The sequence below is a fragment of the Canis lupus genome, chromosome 8 (assembly GCF_048164855.1).
Source record: "Canis lupus baileyi chromosome 8, mCanLup2.hap1, whole genome shotgun sequence".
Taxonomy (NCBI): Eukaryota; Metazoa; Chordata; class Mammalia; order Carnivora; family Canidae; genus Canis; species Canis lupus.
The window spans coordinates 62,633,803-62,649,932 of record NC_132845.1 but is presented as its reverse complement, the minus strand read 5'-3'; the positions used below and the strand labels follow the sequence as shown (position 1 = coordinate 62,649,932).

The window sequence follows — 16,130 nt, the reverse complement described above, 5'->3', positions numbered from 1 at the left end:
GAGGCTCTGTGTTAGACCTGGTAAACCAGGCAGCAGCGTGGTGAGTGTTTATCAGCGATGGGCCAGTGTGTCCACAAGGAAGGACTTGTCACTGGCGTCTGTAAGCTTTTCCTGAATGTTGCTTGCTTCTTCTATGCCCACAGCTGGTATTCACATTCACCTGGTACACCTACTCTCCTTGAGTTTGTGTTAGAAGTTCGTGAGGTAGGGATTTTTATCCCCATTTGTGGGTGAGGAGGTTGAGGCATGGAGGCATCTGTGGCCCACCCTCTGACAGCAGAATCCACATTCCTGTCCCGTGTCTGTGGGCATTATGCAGGGTAGACCACAGTTTCTGCCACCACATGAGCCTCGCCTCATTTAAAAAGTTGAAAGTCACACCAAGTATATTTTCCTACCACAACGAGATGAATATTAGAAGTCAGCGGCAGAGGGAAATTTGGAAAATCCACAGACAGGCGGACATCATACCATATGCTCCCTAATATCAGTGAGTTGAAGGAGAAACACAGGGAATTAGAAACGACTGTGTGGTGTGAGTGATGTACACAGAGTACACAAAACTGGCGGAGGGAGCATACGTGGCGCTCACAGGCAACTTACAGCTCTAAAGGCCTGGGTTAAAAAGAAGAAAGATCTCAGATCAATAGCCTTCTACCTTAGCAAACTGGAAGAAGAAGAGTAAAGTAAATCCACAGCAAGGAGAAGGAGAGAAATAATAAAAACTAGAGATAAATGAAAGAGAGGACAGAAGAAAACAATAGATAAAAAGTTATTTATTTGAGAAGATGGATAAAATGGACAAACCATTATGTAGAGTGACTGAGCAAGTATGACAGAAGGGTCAGTGAAGCAGGAGTGGGAGTGGGGACATTGTTACAGGCCCCATGGAGGGAGAAAGGGCTATGAGAGCATCATGGAGTATCGTGCATTAACATGCTCGACCGTCTCGGCGAGACACATGGAGCGCCAGAACGGATCGAAGTCGTGGGAACTACAAATAGACCTTACGTGGTTAGTCATCAGCAGCCAGAATATTTCCAGCAAAGAAAGTCCCAGGACCAGATGGCCTCACTGGTGAATTCTACCTTATGTTTAAAGAAGTCGCTCACACTGATCTTTCTCAAACTATTCCAATACACGGAAGGGGAGGAATCGCTTCCTACCTCATCTTCTGGTCTGCAATTTCAGAAGCACGCATTGGGTGCTTGCCTTAGCACATCCTCCAAGGTGACTCAGGTGGGTCATAGACCTGAACACAGGAGCTAATGCTGCCAACTCGTGGAAGAAACATTGGTGTCCTAATAAGTCTTTGTGACCTTGGACTGGGGAGTGTCTTCTCAAATATGTTTCCAGAAGCACACAGAGCTTTATTGAAATCAAACACTTAAATGCGTCAAAGGACGCTGTTAAGGAAGTGAAAAGTCAGCCCACAGAATGGGAGAAGAGACTTGCAAATCATGTATTTGATGAGGATCTAGCATCCGGAATGCATAAAGAATTCTCACAGCTCAACGTCAAAAAGACTAACAACTGAATTTAAAAATGGACAAGGGGCCTGAACAGACATCCCTCCACAGAGGACACAGATGGCCCATATGCAATGGGGTTAGGATGGCAGCCATCAAAAAACCAGAAAGCTGCTGCAAGGGTTGGCGAGGAAGTAGAGAAATCACAACTGTTCCGTGTAACATGGTGCAGGCGCTGTGGAAGGATGGGGTGGCTGGAGCAGATGCTTGCATGCCCATCCTGTAGCAGCTGTGTTCACAGTAGTCCACAGTGAGAAGCAGCCCACGGGCCTATCAGCAGGTGAATTAATTAAATAAATAATAAAACAGGGATGTATCCAAACGATGTGGTTATCACTCAGCCTTTAGAAGGAAGGGGATTCTGGTACCTGCTCCAGTATGGATGAACCTTGAGGACATGATGCTCAGTGAAAGGAGCCAGACATCAGACAAATACTGTAGGAGTGCATGCGTACAAGGTCCCTGGAGTCAAACTCAGAGAGACAGGAAGTAGAGGGTGGGGCCAGGGGCTGGGGTTGGTGTTTAATGGGGACAGAGTCTCAGTGTGGGAAGATGGACTGTTCTGGAAATGGGTAGTGGTGGCTGAATAACTGTGGATGTGCTCAATGCCCCTGGTGTCCACTTAGAAATGGTTAAACTGTATGTTGTATATGTTTTACCGCAAACACAAAGGGCAAAGGACTTAAGTCTACTTTTCTACAAATGCTCAACAATCACGTGAAGAGCATTGAAATTACCGTGAGACCCACCTCACACATGTTGGGATGGCCAGGAGCTGGGGGAGGATGGCGTGGCCTTTGTAGCAGTAAACCTCTGTAATCGTGTGTCATGATGTGTAATGCTGCTATAACATTAATGTAAGAAAACAGGAAGTAACCACTGTGGGTTAAGGCCATGGGCAGGATACGAGGTGTGTGGCCACTGTGGGAAATGGTCTGACAGGTCCTGAGAAGGTCAACATAGAGTTGCCATCTGGCCTGGCATGTCCGCTTGTAGGGATGTTCCTGAGGGGATTGAAAACGTATGTTCACACAGAACCTGCACTTGAGTGCTCAGCACCGTGCCACTCAGAGGAGCCAGAGTTGGACAGAACACACACGTCTACTGGGTGATACACAGATGAACCAGGGGTGGCTGTCCATCCAGTGGAGCATTGTTTATCTTTAAACGGAGTGCCATGTGGACACACCTGGTATAGTAAAGGTAGACCTCGAAACCATGGTACTCGGTGAGAGGTGCCAGTCAGAGAGGGTCCTGTGGTGCACGATTCCAGAAAGATGGACTGTCCACACTAGGTGAATCCACAGACACAGAGTGGGACGTGGGTGCTGGGACCTGGGGAGGGGCTGCCAGTGGGTGTGGGGTTTCTTTTTGGGGTGAAGAAAGTCTTCTTGAATTTATATTATGTTTGGATAGTATTGTGAATATACTAAAAACCACGAAATTGTTCACTTTAATGTGGTTTAAAATGATGAGTTTTATTTTGTGTAGATTTTACTCAAAGAACAACTTATTCAACAAATGGTTTCATAATGTTAATGACCAAGAGGCTCATTGAGCAGATGCCCTCTCCCTGTGTAAGTGGGGCTGGCAGGGGGCTGCATAGTGAATGGCGGGTCCTTGGCCCCTAGTGGTTTGGGGACAATGAGGAGGCGTGTGGAGGGCACTCCTGGCGTGGGCGGGGTGCTGGAGTAGATGAGCATGCTCTGGGACCTTGGAGCAGTCTGAACTTGGTGCTGTGAAGTTGGGGACAGAGCGTGGCTCAGGCTCCTAGGGGTGCGTCCCCCTCTGTCAGAACATGGCGCTGCAGTGGGTGCACCCACTCATCATTGCTCCCTGGGGTTTCCTGATAGTGTGATTGGCCACGAAGGGGTCCTTTCAAAGGACATAGTCTTCCGGTCACCAATTCTTTGTGTCTGATGCATGGGGTCATGGCTATGATGAGCTTGGGGCCACGGGAAATGGTGTGGGAATTGTCTGGTCATTGGTCTCTGTATGTAGGTGTTTGCTGGAATCTTAGTGGCTGTGGGCAAAGCAAGGCTGGGCCTTGGAGCATTTTATGGGATTTTATGTCCTTTGTCCTCTTGGCCTCTCCTGGTAAGATGTCTCTCCTTGGACCTGGCATGCCTCACTCTCTCTCTGAGCTCCTTAAATAAGGCTGTCACCCTATGTCTGCTCTCAGGTTGGGGCCTGACACTGTTTGCATTGATTTGTTGGTTGCATGAACAGTGAGTCCATGCCTGCCTCTGAACCGGCAGTTGTGCCTCGTGCAGGCTTGGGGCTGCATCCTTGTCTCCAGTGTGAAGAAAGATGGGCCCCAGCAGAGGTCCCCTTGTTGAGATCATGCCTTTGCCTCTGTCATGTCTGCTGCCTCCTTCCTTCTTTCCTGCCCTGACGGTGCTCCCTGGACCGTGGCTGCAGAATCCCCCCGGGAGATTCAGGGATGTGAGGTGGAGTGTCTGCTGAATGGCAGGGGTGAGCAGTGGCGTCCCCAGTTGTCGGTGTCCCTCACCATGGCCCAGAGGCTGGCTGTGTTTGGTGTTCACCTCTCTAATGTGCTCCCTATGTTGCCCCTTCCCTGTGGGTGTTGTGTGTGCTCACCCTGCAGCCACTTCTACTACCTGCAGGTCACTGGCTTCTCTCCTGAGGCTGGCAGTGGGGCCACGTGGCATGCCTGACACTGCCATGAGCTGCTATGACTATCTTTATGGTTGGCCCTTTTCTCCTCCAGGGATTTCAGAAAATTAGAACAGTATTTGTAATTACACCAGAATTTTATTTTTATACACTATCTATTTAGATACTTCCAAACTTCTCTGAATTGTCTTGTCAGATCTGGGGAATACTGGTGAATGTCCGTCACCTCCCCATTACCCCCACCTGCCGGCACTGCTCTTTGAAGCCACCCTTCCATGAACAGGTTGAGAAGTGATCTGCAGAGCTCACGTGGAAGATGAGAGAGGCAGTGTCTGCAGTGTGTCAGGGAGTCTTTGCGCCCTCGGCCCACAGTCCTCTGCTGACATGTGCTTCAGGCCGTGTCTGAGGCTGGCTGTGTCTTGGGTGCCTCTGGGCCCCAGGGAATATGATTCAGGCAGTCATCTGGGTGTGTCTAGAGCCCTCAAGCCAGCTTCTACTGCCTCACTGGAAAGCTGAGAGCCCTTGTGCCCTGACACCTGGTCACCTGCAAGGGTGTGGTCAGGTGGCGGCCTCCCAACATCAAGCCTGCCCAGCACCCTCCCTGCGGTGGAGCACAGCCATGCTCCCGCGGTCCCAACAAGCACTAGCCCTCCCATCTAAAGGTCATTTCTGTCTTAGTCAGTTGTTAAAGTTCAAGAGGAAATAAACTGCTTGGAGCTGGCATTTCTCAAGTGTCAGCTTTCCAGGCCCCTGAGCCTGGGCTGAGCAGGAAGTGGGGTTAATAAGTGAGCTGCTGTGTTGACACGGTGATGGGTGAGCAGATGCTTCTCCCATCTCAGCTTCACTAAGAAAAATCGTAAAAGAGAAACTAATGATTTTTTAAAATCTCATTTTCTCCTTTCATTTCTGTTGTTCGTCATGGGAAATGCTTTAGAGATGTTTATTAGTGGGGTGCCAGCTCTTAGAGAGCTTGTCTGCCACGGCCACGTGAATGTCATCCCCGTGGAGGGAGCGCTCCTCCTCAGGCATGCCCCCACATGGCCCCCATCTCCTACATCCCTGACGAGGGCTCCTACCTGGGGGAGGGGGGACTGCAGCTCTCTAGGAGGTGGTCAACATCAGCATCCCCACGAAGGGGCCACACCTAACTGGGTATTGACTGGTGCTTTGGGTTGAGGACGGCAAAATCAATGGGAGAGTAAACAGGCAGGATGGGGTCTATTAATCAGGCACTGCCGGACAGCTGGAAGGACGCCGCTGGAGCACAAGTGCTGGTTGCAGGCTGTGCCGTGTGAGGCTGCAGCTTTGCTCGTGGACACGCAGCTGTCCATCGACGGTCGGCACATTGGGTGCCTCGGCCACGGAGCTGCTAACGGGCCATTGGTTGACGCCAGAGAGAGATATGGGGGAGATTCTACCTACCGCCTCAGCTGGGCCTCTGTTGGCCTCCTGCCCTCACTTGTAGACTGAGGAGCCCCTTATAGGGTGGCTACACAGCCCGACCCTGACCCCCCAGCTTCAGTGGTGGGCAGACAGGGTCACTAAGGTGGGGGGACACCCAAGCCCACTCCTCCACAGAGCCCTCTTGCCCATGCACCCTGACTTCAGAGCTGACCCTGGAGTGATCTCTAGCAGTCGCCATCATGTGGGGTGTGGTGGCTGTGGCTTCAGACTGGAGCTGCTCAGGTCCTTTGCAGATGAGAGAATCTGCGGGGGCGTCTTACAGGAAAGTGTGGAAGTGAGCGAGTGGGTGCCAGTGATGAGGGGATGGTGTCTTCAGAGGTCATCTCTTTGGAAAGGAACGCAGCACTCACATGACCTCAGGCGAGCCTCATGTGCCCATGACCATCAGCATGCTGGTGGAGAGCACCTTGGTGGGGGGTGGTCATCTGTCTCACCTCCTCGTGCCTTTCCAAACCTGAAACCTGGGACTTGTGGTAGAGGGCAGTGACTGGCAACCAGTGTCTGCGTGGGGCCAGGTAGTCAATGGTTTTTGCCTTTCTAAAAGCAGGCAAAAACCTGAGCATGGGTGTAAGAGCAGGAACATGGCACCTTTGGTAGACTCCCCACCTGGCTCTATTGCCTGCTTGTGGTGTGACTGTGTGTTATGACCAGGGGCTGTGCACAGATGCTCATCCTCAGGGATGCTGGGGGCTGGAGTGACGTGATACACGTGGAAGCCTTTCCCTGGTCCTGAGAGGTCAAAGCTGGACATGTCCATGGCACTTGGGATAAAGCCCTGTGTTGCTGGACAGTAGGGTTGCTTTAATTATGTGACGGCTGTTGTTTCCCTTGAACCTGCCAACACCTGCAGTCTGGAGCTCCAGGGTGTGTGGCAGCTGCCCCGTAGGACTTGAGGCCCTGAATGCCCTCTGCTGTGTCCTCGTGTGTCGGGTCTCAGGGGCCTGGGGTGGGTGGTGAGCTCATTCTGCCACATGCCTGGCACGCCAGCACTGGGGGACACAGAGCTCGCCTCACGTGGACTCCCCATGGCTGTGATTTGGGGCCAGCCCCACTTGTGGGTTTGAAGGCTGGGCACTGATCAGCTAAATCAGATTATTCATCATGGTGGGATTGAATTGAAACCGCAAGGCCAATTCTCCTTCTCACATCTCAAGGTCATTCAGGAGGGTGTGTAGCATGGACCTATCTGACCTGCGGGTTGGCGCCAGGGCCCATGGCCGCCGCCTGGCCTGTTCTGCCTGCCCTGCCTCTGAGCAAATTCTTCAACGTTCCTTTTCTCTGATTTTGTTTCTGTTGTTTAGGTTCGTTTCTTTATTTTTCAGAGAGATATGTAATGACATTTGGAGGCATTTAGGATGGGAATCAGATGGCATGCACAAAGATAGCTGCGTGCTGTCTGGCCCTGATGTCGAGGGCGCTGGGGTGAGGGTCACTGCTCCCTTGCCAAGGCAGGCCCTCTGGGGAGTCTGAGCAGGACCCACAGAGGAGGCACAGCCCACCTCTGCCCTCCTGTCCCTTCCTTCCCCTGCATGTGGTACACGTCGTGCCACAGCTAGCACATAGCCAGACTGACGAGCCTGTGGTTGCACTGCTGGCCCCAACACGTGCCCTCCCTGTGCTGCTCAGAACTGACCTTGTGGTGGGAGGGTGCCCCTGTGCACACACTCCAGCCGTGCGACTCTGGCAGGGCCCTCCTTCTCTTCCTGTGGGTCAGCAGGACTAGGTGTGCAGGGGTGTCCTTTGCTCAGAAGGTTTGTCACCTGCTGGGCAGCCTGTCTGCTCAGGAGACCGATTTCTGAGTTCTGACTTCTGTGGAGATCCTGGCTGCTGACCTCTTCTGTTTTCACCTTCTGGTCCACGTGCAGCTTCAGAAAGTAAATCATGGTGCAAATCTCAGCTGGGGGTCTGTCAAGGCCTTTCCAGGCACTGGAGAAGGCCACTTCATGGCTTCTCCACCCCATCTGAATGCAGGTGGGAGATCTGCTTGTGCACCCCTCTCCTGCCCCCCGTGTAGGCAGGGGCATGGCAGAGGGATTCACACTTGCTTTGCACTTTGATATGTGTCTCATTAGGTTCCCTGTTGCCCGTTAGGCAAAGCAGGGCAGAGATCAGTGGCTTCCTTTCTGCCAGGGAAGAAATGGAAGGTCAGGCTTCCTGGGAGCATCCAACCAGTCAGATGCTGAGTGGGCTCACACCAGGGTTATTGGAAATCTCTAGCCGGAGGAATCTAGGGCTCTCTGGAAGCCACTGCTAGTGTCCCACTCTTGTTGAGTGCCCTGGGCTGTGGGCTGTGTGCACTGTAATGGCTTCCAGGCACCGTGGTGGCAAGAATCTCACTTGGCAGGGAATTGGGAGTAGACGCCTGCCCCTGGCACAGGGTTGCTTTTGGGAGAGTGTTTCTGCAGTCAGTATCCATGTACCACCTGTGGACTCATCCCCGCCTTCCTGAGCTATCCTGTGGCTCCCTGCCACGTCCCCATAAACATGGCTGGGTGCATGTTTCTTGTGGCTGCAGAATGTATGTGCAGTGTTTGGCGTGGTGTCCTGTTGGACATTTCTGCCAGGGTCACTCATGAAGGCATTCCATTTCAGAATGTGTGCAGTGTGTGTCACTGGTAGATTCCTCCAAGAGCTGGGCAGGGCACACTCTCCTCAACCTGGCCTTGAGCATGTCTGCTGGTGAGCGGGGTCCTTCCAAGACTCCCACCTTCCCCTCCTGTTGGTCAAGTCTCCCAAAACCCATGTGTGTCCCTCTGCCTTCCACTCCTGGGAGTCTTTACTGCATCCTTGCCCAAGCCACCCCTCACTGGACCGATCCCCCTCTTTCTCTGTCCTCTAATCAGAGGCTGGTCCAGGAGCCCCGAGCTGTCTGTGAACTCCAGGGACCAGACTGGGGATGGAGGCTGGCCATCCTCCAAAAGTGTAAGGCAAGCATTTGAAGACCTCTTGCGTGCACTCAGGTGTGGGTGGTGAGTAAATACCACCCGTGCCTCATGGAACACAGTCAGAGACAGAGGCTTGAAGCAGATAAACAGATGTGAACATAGAAATTGTGCCATGAGCACAAATAATAAAGATCTGAAGTAAGATGGCAGGAGGGAAGGTGGTCTGATGGGTATCACAGAGGCTGGGAGGTGGGAGAGTGTTCCAGGTTGTGTGCCTAGCGTGCGCCCACTGTGCACCGCCACCCAGGGGGCAGAGGCAAGGGGGCTGGTATGGTTGGGAAGGAGCTGAGTTGTGTGGCCCTTGTGCCCCTGTCAGCTTGCTTAGCATGTGACCTGTGGTTTCTCTGTGCTCTGTGGAACATGTGCTTATCCACTGTATCCTCCCTGCTACACTTTCTAGAAGAAAACCCAAAGTCCATAAGGGAATCCATGTTGCATGCACCCCTCTGGCTGGAGGTTGACTGTCAGCAAGCAGCCCTGAGCTTGGGATGGCTCTGAGATCACCCAGAGCCTACATGGCCCCCTTGGTCCTGGAGACTAGCTGCCCTGCCCTCTTCCCTGTGCCTGGGCCCTTGTCACTCCTCACCCAGGTCAGGGGGTTCCCCTTGGCCTTTGCCCCCTCACTATGCTCTCAGTTGGCTGGAGTTTGGCCCCTACAGGACTCTGTGCACCTGCCCTGTTCCTTGGGTTCCCTCTGGCTGGGTGTCATCCTGGCACCCTGAGCCATCCAGCTAATGGTGAAACAGTATGAGCTGCGAGCCTGGCCTGATACCCCAACTAGGTGTGTGTCCTGTGTCTGCCAGTAACATGTGTTGAACCAGCTTGTTCTGACCTGCTGTCCACTCTTGGACCTTAGCTTTCTCCTGTCCTTTCTGTGACCTGCCCCTTCCTTCTGCTGGACAGATTTCTAGAATGTTCAGCCTCTCAACATTCCCTGCTGAGCCTCAATGGGGCCAACATTTTGGCTGCCTTTTTGTGGTTGGGATAGGCCCTGTGCTGTCTGGGGCTGGACCTGTGCTTGTCCATCCATCCTGACTCACCCTGGGAGCCCAAATACCCTGGACAGAAAACAGGGTCACCTGCTCTTGATGGTGGCTTAGCCTGGGCAGTGGCCCTATGGGGCGCAGAGGACCTCGTGTGAGGGAGTGAGCCATTTGGGGCCATAATTTACCTGTCAGTTGAGGAAAACTTAAGGACCAGATGCATTATGGTTTAATCTGCATTTCCTAGGATCCTAAGGAGATGCTTTAGGGATTTTTCAAAAGTGTGAATAAAACCTTGTTAATGTTTTCTTGGTTTCGCACGAAAGTGTATTTGCTAGAAACCAGCATGCATGCACATGTCATATTTACCCTTTCACCTGTTGGAGACCCCATGGGTTAGCTTGTGCCATGCAGTTAGTGCTCTCGGGAAGTGGTCAGCAGTGGTCAGCATGAACTGTGCTTATGTGCGAGCACCTTCTTGTCTGAGTCCTGGTTGAAGATTTACTTGGCTCAGAGTTGTTTTGAGTTCAAGTCTGGCAATGGCTGTCAGCGTTTGCACCCTTCGTATTTACAAGCCGGGCAAGACTTGGCATGAAGCCCTGGTACCACAGCAGGCGTGGAGCTGTACTAGGGATGACTCCTTCCTGGATGGACAGCACCACCCTGTCCAGGTCCTTCCCAGGGATGGTGGCCAGTCCATGGGCCTTCTTCAGCACAGGGGAAGGTGGCTGATGCTCTTCCCTGGGCACCTGGGCTGCCTGCAGTGGTGGGCGGAACTAGAACACAGATAGCCGGGGGTGGGGGCTGCAGAGGTCATGCGGGATCAGGGCCAGAGCCTGCATCCTCCATGTCTCCAAGAAGGTCATTAAAATGTCTCCTGCTGCTTCAGAGCGAGCTGTGTCCTCTGTTCCTTGAAGGTAGGTGTTCTCAGGTGGGGACTTTTCTGATGAGGATGACGTGAAGGGGCCATAGTACAAAGATGGTTCTCAGAAGCTCAGACCTTGTCTGAACAGATGCCAGCTCAAAAAGGCATTGGTCGATAGGCATGCCGACTTCTCCTTCAAGCACTAAGCACTTTGTTTTGAACTCCCAAAGGCTTGCAGAAATGCCAGTGACCCCAAGAGTTCAGCTTACTCTTGGAACTAGCGGTTTAATGTTTTATGAGTGTTCTCTTCTTTGCTTCCCAAGAAAGGCTGAGTTTCACCAGAGAGAATATCCCGATGGGAAGAGTTGGCCATCTGGGCACTAGTGTCATGGGTCAGGGCCCTGGGCTCGGCACATACGTGGGGTCCCTTTCCGCCCCTCGGCATGTGGGGGAGGAGGCAGGGCCGCCCGAGGGCTAGTGGTTTGAACAGCTCTTTCAGAGTTTGGCCTGGATTTGTGGAAACGTCAGAAAACTGCTCCTGTGGGAGGCTGGGCTTCTTGTCTCTGAGGGCCTTGCTGTTTCTCGTCCTTGTCCTGAGGGCCTTGCTGTTTCTCATCCTGTGTTCTGTGAGGCCAGGATCCCCGCCATGGGGCTGTGTGTGCTGTGTGCTGTTACTCTGTCTCCAGGGAGTTTATATACAGAAGTGAAGCCCTTTCCAACTCCTTGCCTGCAGCCTGTGCTCTATATGCCTTTGCAGCTGAAGGAGTGTCTCCATGGGGAGGGTGGTCTGCACACCCCGTCTCCCATTTCCTCATCTGCTCTAATGCCCTTTGCCTCAAGCTCCCTCCTTGTCCACACTGGGGTCCCTCTCCCCTGCTTCTTTCCTGTGTAATGGAGCCATGCCCTCGACCCCTGAGTCCTGCCTTGCGTGCCACCTCCTGGATGTCTCTTCATGTGCTGGGCATACCTGGTATGTTTACTTATCGACTGTCCTGTGCTGGTCACAGTGACTGAGTTGTGTGCATGGATCCCCTTCCCCACACTCGGCTTTGCCCTGTGGGGCCCCCGCAGACATCTGACTTACTAGGTTCAATGGTGTCCCCCCCCTTTCCTTCAGTGCCTGCAGCCCTGCTTTCTGTGGTGGCTGCTCCATGATGTCAGGGCTCTCTCTCTTTGTGTCTCTGTTATGGCTTGACAGCAACAGTGACCCTTTTTGTCTCCTACTCTTGGTTCATGGAAGCTGTGCGGTTTCTGAGCCCCATCGGCGTGCAGCCCCACGAGGTCACACCTGCGCTTCTCATCTCTGTGTTCATGTAGGGCTGGTCACCACCGGGCAGGCTGCTGAGTGCCTCTTGGTGCTGATGGTGCTGGGCTGGGCAAGCCTCTACAGAGCATCTGGTGGCTCCCCTGAGGTGTCCTGAAGTTGGATTTTACCTATAGTTCTGTCTCTTGAGCAGTTGAGTGCAGACCGAGTGTCAGGCCTCGGGGCAGGCCTTGGGGACACAGGCCGACAACTTTGAGGATGGTGCTTATCCTGCGGCTATGGGCAGGGCAGAGAACACACTCAGGCCAGGGCTGCCTGCCTAGTGCCAACCTTGCAGGGTCATGTGTCCTCTGGCTTTCTTCCTTCCTATCCAAGTTTCATGGAAAGCATTTTACCACCAGGAGGGGTAGGCATTCTTTCTAACTATGCACGAGGGCTTCACCTACCTGGGCCTAGGCCCAGTCACCTTTCTGCAGGTTCCATCAGACACATGGTGGTGCTGCCTCTCAGTTGATACACTTGTTTCTGTGACATCTCAGGGCAAGGCTGTGGGCTATGGCCAGGCACTGGGGGCAGAGGCCCACTGGTTCTTTAAGGGTCTGCCCAGTGAGCTGGCAGCCCCAGATTAAGATGTGGGTGTCCTGTGCCCCGGCTTCCCTCCTGGCTGCCAGCAGCTCTCGGGGTGTGGTCTCCAGTCTGACCCCCACGTGGCTATGAGGGCATTGTGCTCCCACCTGGCAGGGTTTGGGGCTTGGCAGATTCCCCCAGGGCTGTCCCCACCGAACCTGTACTCTGGGGAGCTTCTGAGCAGCTTGGTTGGACGGTTGGCTGTGGTTGTGCCTTTGTGTGCACCAGCCAGCGCGGGAGCACTGATTCCAAGCCTTCATGAGCTGCCCACCTGAGTTCAGTGATTCTGGGGTCGATGCCACAGTGCTTGATTGTTAGGTTGACCTATGCAGAGTTTTAGATTGAGTTAGAACTCAAAATAGCATCCTTTTTTTTTTTTTTTTAAGATTTTATTTATTTATTCATGAGAGACACAGAGAGAGGCAGAGACACAAGCAGAGGGAGAAGCAGGCTCCATACAGGGAGCCCGATGTGGGACTGGATCCCAGGACTCCAGGATCACAACCTGAGCCAAAGGCAGATGCTCAACCACTGAGCCACCCAGGTGCCCCAAAATAGCCTCTTAATAGCCTCTGTTTCAAGTGAACATTTATGCCTGTTTTTATGTGTTTGGTCATGGAACACCTGGAGGTGGCAGGTACAGTGGGTCACACCTCAGTGTAAGACTCCAGGATGGCCAAAATGAAGTGCGAGCGAGCAATGGTCCCTGTGCTCGGCCAACCTCGGGCACCCAGACAGGGCTCTTTACCCAGCGTGTCCTCGCCTTCTCCATGTGTGATCCACTTTCATTTCCAAATTAAACCTAATAACAAAACCCTGTGCTTACATCTGGGAGAGGAAATTAGCATGGTGGAGGCCACCTCCAGAGAGAGCACTGTCTGCCATCCTCACTGATGAAGGTTTTCTTCAAGTTGCGCAAAGCTAAGAGGACATGATTGGAGGCCAGGTGTGGCTGAGCCTACAGGTCCCCTCCCTGGCCCTCCGGCCGAGCCCCAACTCAGTCCTGTCTCACCCGTACCGCCTCTTTGAGCGCTGCACATGTCACCTAACAGTGCAGTCCTTTTTTTTTTTTCTGACAGTGCAGTCCTATTGGTGCTCTGCTTCTGGGGGTTTTTGCAGATTTTAAGAATTTCCCTTGGAAAAAGGTGCCTTCTGTGCCCTGAGGGGATATAGCTCCTCGCTCAGGGGCCTTTCCCAGGATGCCTCTCCTCACAGCCCCTCTCCACAGAACCCCCTTCCTGGGGGGGGGCTCCCCAGAGCCTCATCCCCTTCATCAGTCACCCTGGGTGCAGAATCCTGAGACTGCATAGTCTTGGGAGTCAGGGATTTTTCCTGCTGGTGTCAGGCACTGGCTGCCGTTGGCTGCTCAGAAACATGTTAGAAGCAGAGAGCAGCCCCTGGGCAGGACTGAGGGACTGGGGGCATTTTGTGGGAAAGAGAGGCTATACCTGGGAGTTGCATGTTAGCATGCAGGTGGGCAGGAGAGCAGGTCCCTGAAGGGATGACTCGGAGGCCACTGGCCCAAGCAGGACCTGCAGGGACGGTTGGCCTGCTGGGGGTCTGGCCGGTTGTGAGGAGCCACCACAGGATGCCCCTGCCCCAGTGTCAGAGCCCCTGGCTGGCAGCCGGCAGGGCAGCTCTGGGGGGAGTGGACCCTAACTTGGGATGGTGGGGGCTCCCCAACACCAACTGCACATCTGGCTGCTGTGATCCGGATGGAAATGCTTGCTGGTAATTTAGCTCATTCAGAAGTGCTTTCTCCCAAAGCTCTGTGTTGCTGACAATTTTTCCCATTGTGTGTGGGGTTGAGCTCCCCCCTCCCCCCGCCGCCTGCCGTGTTCTGGGATCACCCTGGGTGTCTCTTTGAAATCCAGAAACTCCTGAAAAGCTCTAAGTAGCTATTCACCAGCGAGGAAATGGCAGCGTGCCGGTTGCACGTGTGGCTCTATTTTGGGACCTGCGTGACGAGCATGTCCTGGTCTTGGGGGACCCGTGGCTGGGGTCGTGTTCTGCAGGCCGGGCCTCACTGCTCTGCCCTTTTGCCTTTCTTGTGCAGTGCCCGTGGGCTGGAGAAAGTCCGGCAGCAGCTCCAGGAGGAGGTCCGCCAGGTCAGCAGCCAGCTGTTGGAGGAGAGGAAGAAGCGGGAGACGCAGGAGGCCCTGGCACGGAGACTCCAGAAGCGAGTTCTGTTGCTGACAAAGGTACAGGGCATGGTGGGGGTGCCCAGGCTGGCCCTGCTCAAGAGGCCTGCCATCCTGGCCAGCAGCTGCCAGCCCATCCCTTCCATGTCCAGACATAGTGTCTGGTTCCCAGGCACCCATGGCTCTTGAGATCACAACCAAACTAAGGGCACTTTTAACCACAGTGGTTTATGTCCTTCTTGATCAGTCAGGCTTGTGTGGAGCTGCTGCGCATCCCCCTCAGAGGACCATCAGCTTCCCTGCACCTAAAGTAGGTAGTTGTGGCGACTTTCTCAGGCTGTGCTTTTATCCTGTCATGTTAGCAGGGTTCTAACAGCAAAGACTTCCTTAAACCCGGGGTGGTCTCTTTGAGACTCCGAGGGCCCAGGTGTGGGCCCCTTTCTGGATGGCTGTCCAGAGACCCAGTGCTCCTGGTGAGGGGTAGGGCTGGGGCTATGCCGACCCATGGGGCTCTGGCTCGCAGGCAGGGTCCACCCTGCTCTAGGCTGTGGGCAGGGGCAGTCTTCCCTTCCTTCAGCGACCCATGAGCCCAGGGTAAATGGCAGTGGGTCCGTGGCCTGTGGTCTGGAATGAAAACTGTCTTCCAGATCCAGATGCACTGGGCAGAATGTTCTTGTTCTCAGCCTCATATGTGGGGCTGGGATCTCTCTAATTGTCCTTGTCCTGAAGAGCTTCCGCTGTCTGGCTCAACAGTCTGCTGGAGCACGATTTGAGGTTGTCTGTGGGAGCTTGAGTGCTGAAGTTTCAGAAGACAGGAAGGAGAGAGCCTGAATCCGTCCCTAGACGTTCTCCAGGCACGGATGTCAGGTGTCCAGCTTGCTGGGCAAAGAAACTTCCTGTCTGCCCTGAACCCGACACTGTGTGGGCCGAGTGGGCTACCCCAGGGAATGGCAGTCCACCTGGGGGATTCCAGGAGTTGTGCCTCATGCTCTTTGCTTCTCGGACCTCCTGCTTATAGAGCCTTGAGAGGACAAGTCATATTTCAACTACTAAAAGTCTGCCATTTTATGGCTTCTGCAGCACATTTCTTACCATGCCATGTTATCCCTGAAGAGCCTTGGCATCACATCACCCTGCGTTCAGGGGCTTCCCAGGTCAGGCTCAGCTGACCTCCGCACACCGGCCCCAGGCTGCCCCTGACGTCCTGGCTCTGCAGGTGGCACTTGTGGGGGAGTTGTGCAGAATGCCCTTATGAGCCACTTTTGGAACCTGGGCTGCCTTCTGAGAGAGAGGAGGACATGGTCCTTTTGCCTGGGTGCTTGTGGTTGGTTACAGCCTAGGGTATGGAGCTGCTTTCCTGTGCTCCCACTTCTTCCTCCCTTCCTTCCCCAGCATGCACAGCGTGCCAGCAGGTCCTCTCTGCACAGATGTGGGGTCATGGCAGCCCTTTAGTGCTTACAGTCTAGTGGGACAGATAGCAGCGACACACACACATGCCATTTGTGCTGGAATTTTTTTTTTAAGATTTATATTTTATTTTAGAGAAAGGATATACAGAAGGAGGGGCAGAGGGAGAGGGAGAGGGAGGAATCTCAAGCTGACTGCTCCCTGCTGAACACAGAACCTGATGCAGGGTTTGATCTCACAGCCTTGAGGTCATGAGCTGAACCGAAAT

General features: G+C 53.6%; 1 protein-coding gene across 9 annotated transcripts in view; it reads left to right on the top strand.

Annotated features, from left to right (window-relative positions):
• MAD1L1 (mitotic arrest deficient 1 like 1) overlaps window positions 1-16,130 on the top strand; it is a 353,832-nt gene that overhangs the window by 127,137 nt on the left and 210,565 nt on the right. For all 9 annotated transcript variants that reach the window (XM_072836729.1, XM_072836726.1, XM_072836727.1 and 6 more), the window contains one exon: window positions 14,371-14,515. In XM_072836729.1, the coding sequence (XP_072692830.1) occupies window positions 14,371-14,515 (145 nt within the window). The remainder of the gene's footprint in view (window positions 1-14,370; window positions 14,516-16,130) is intronic.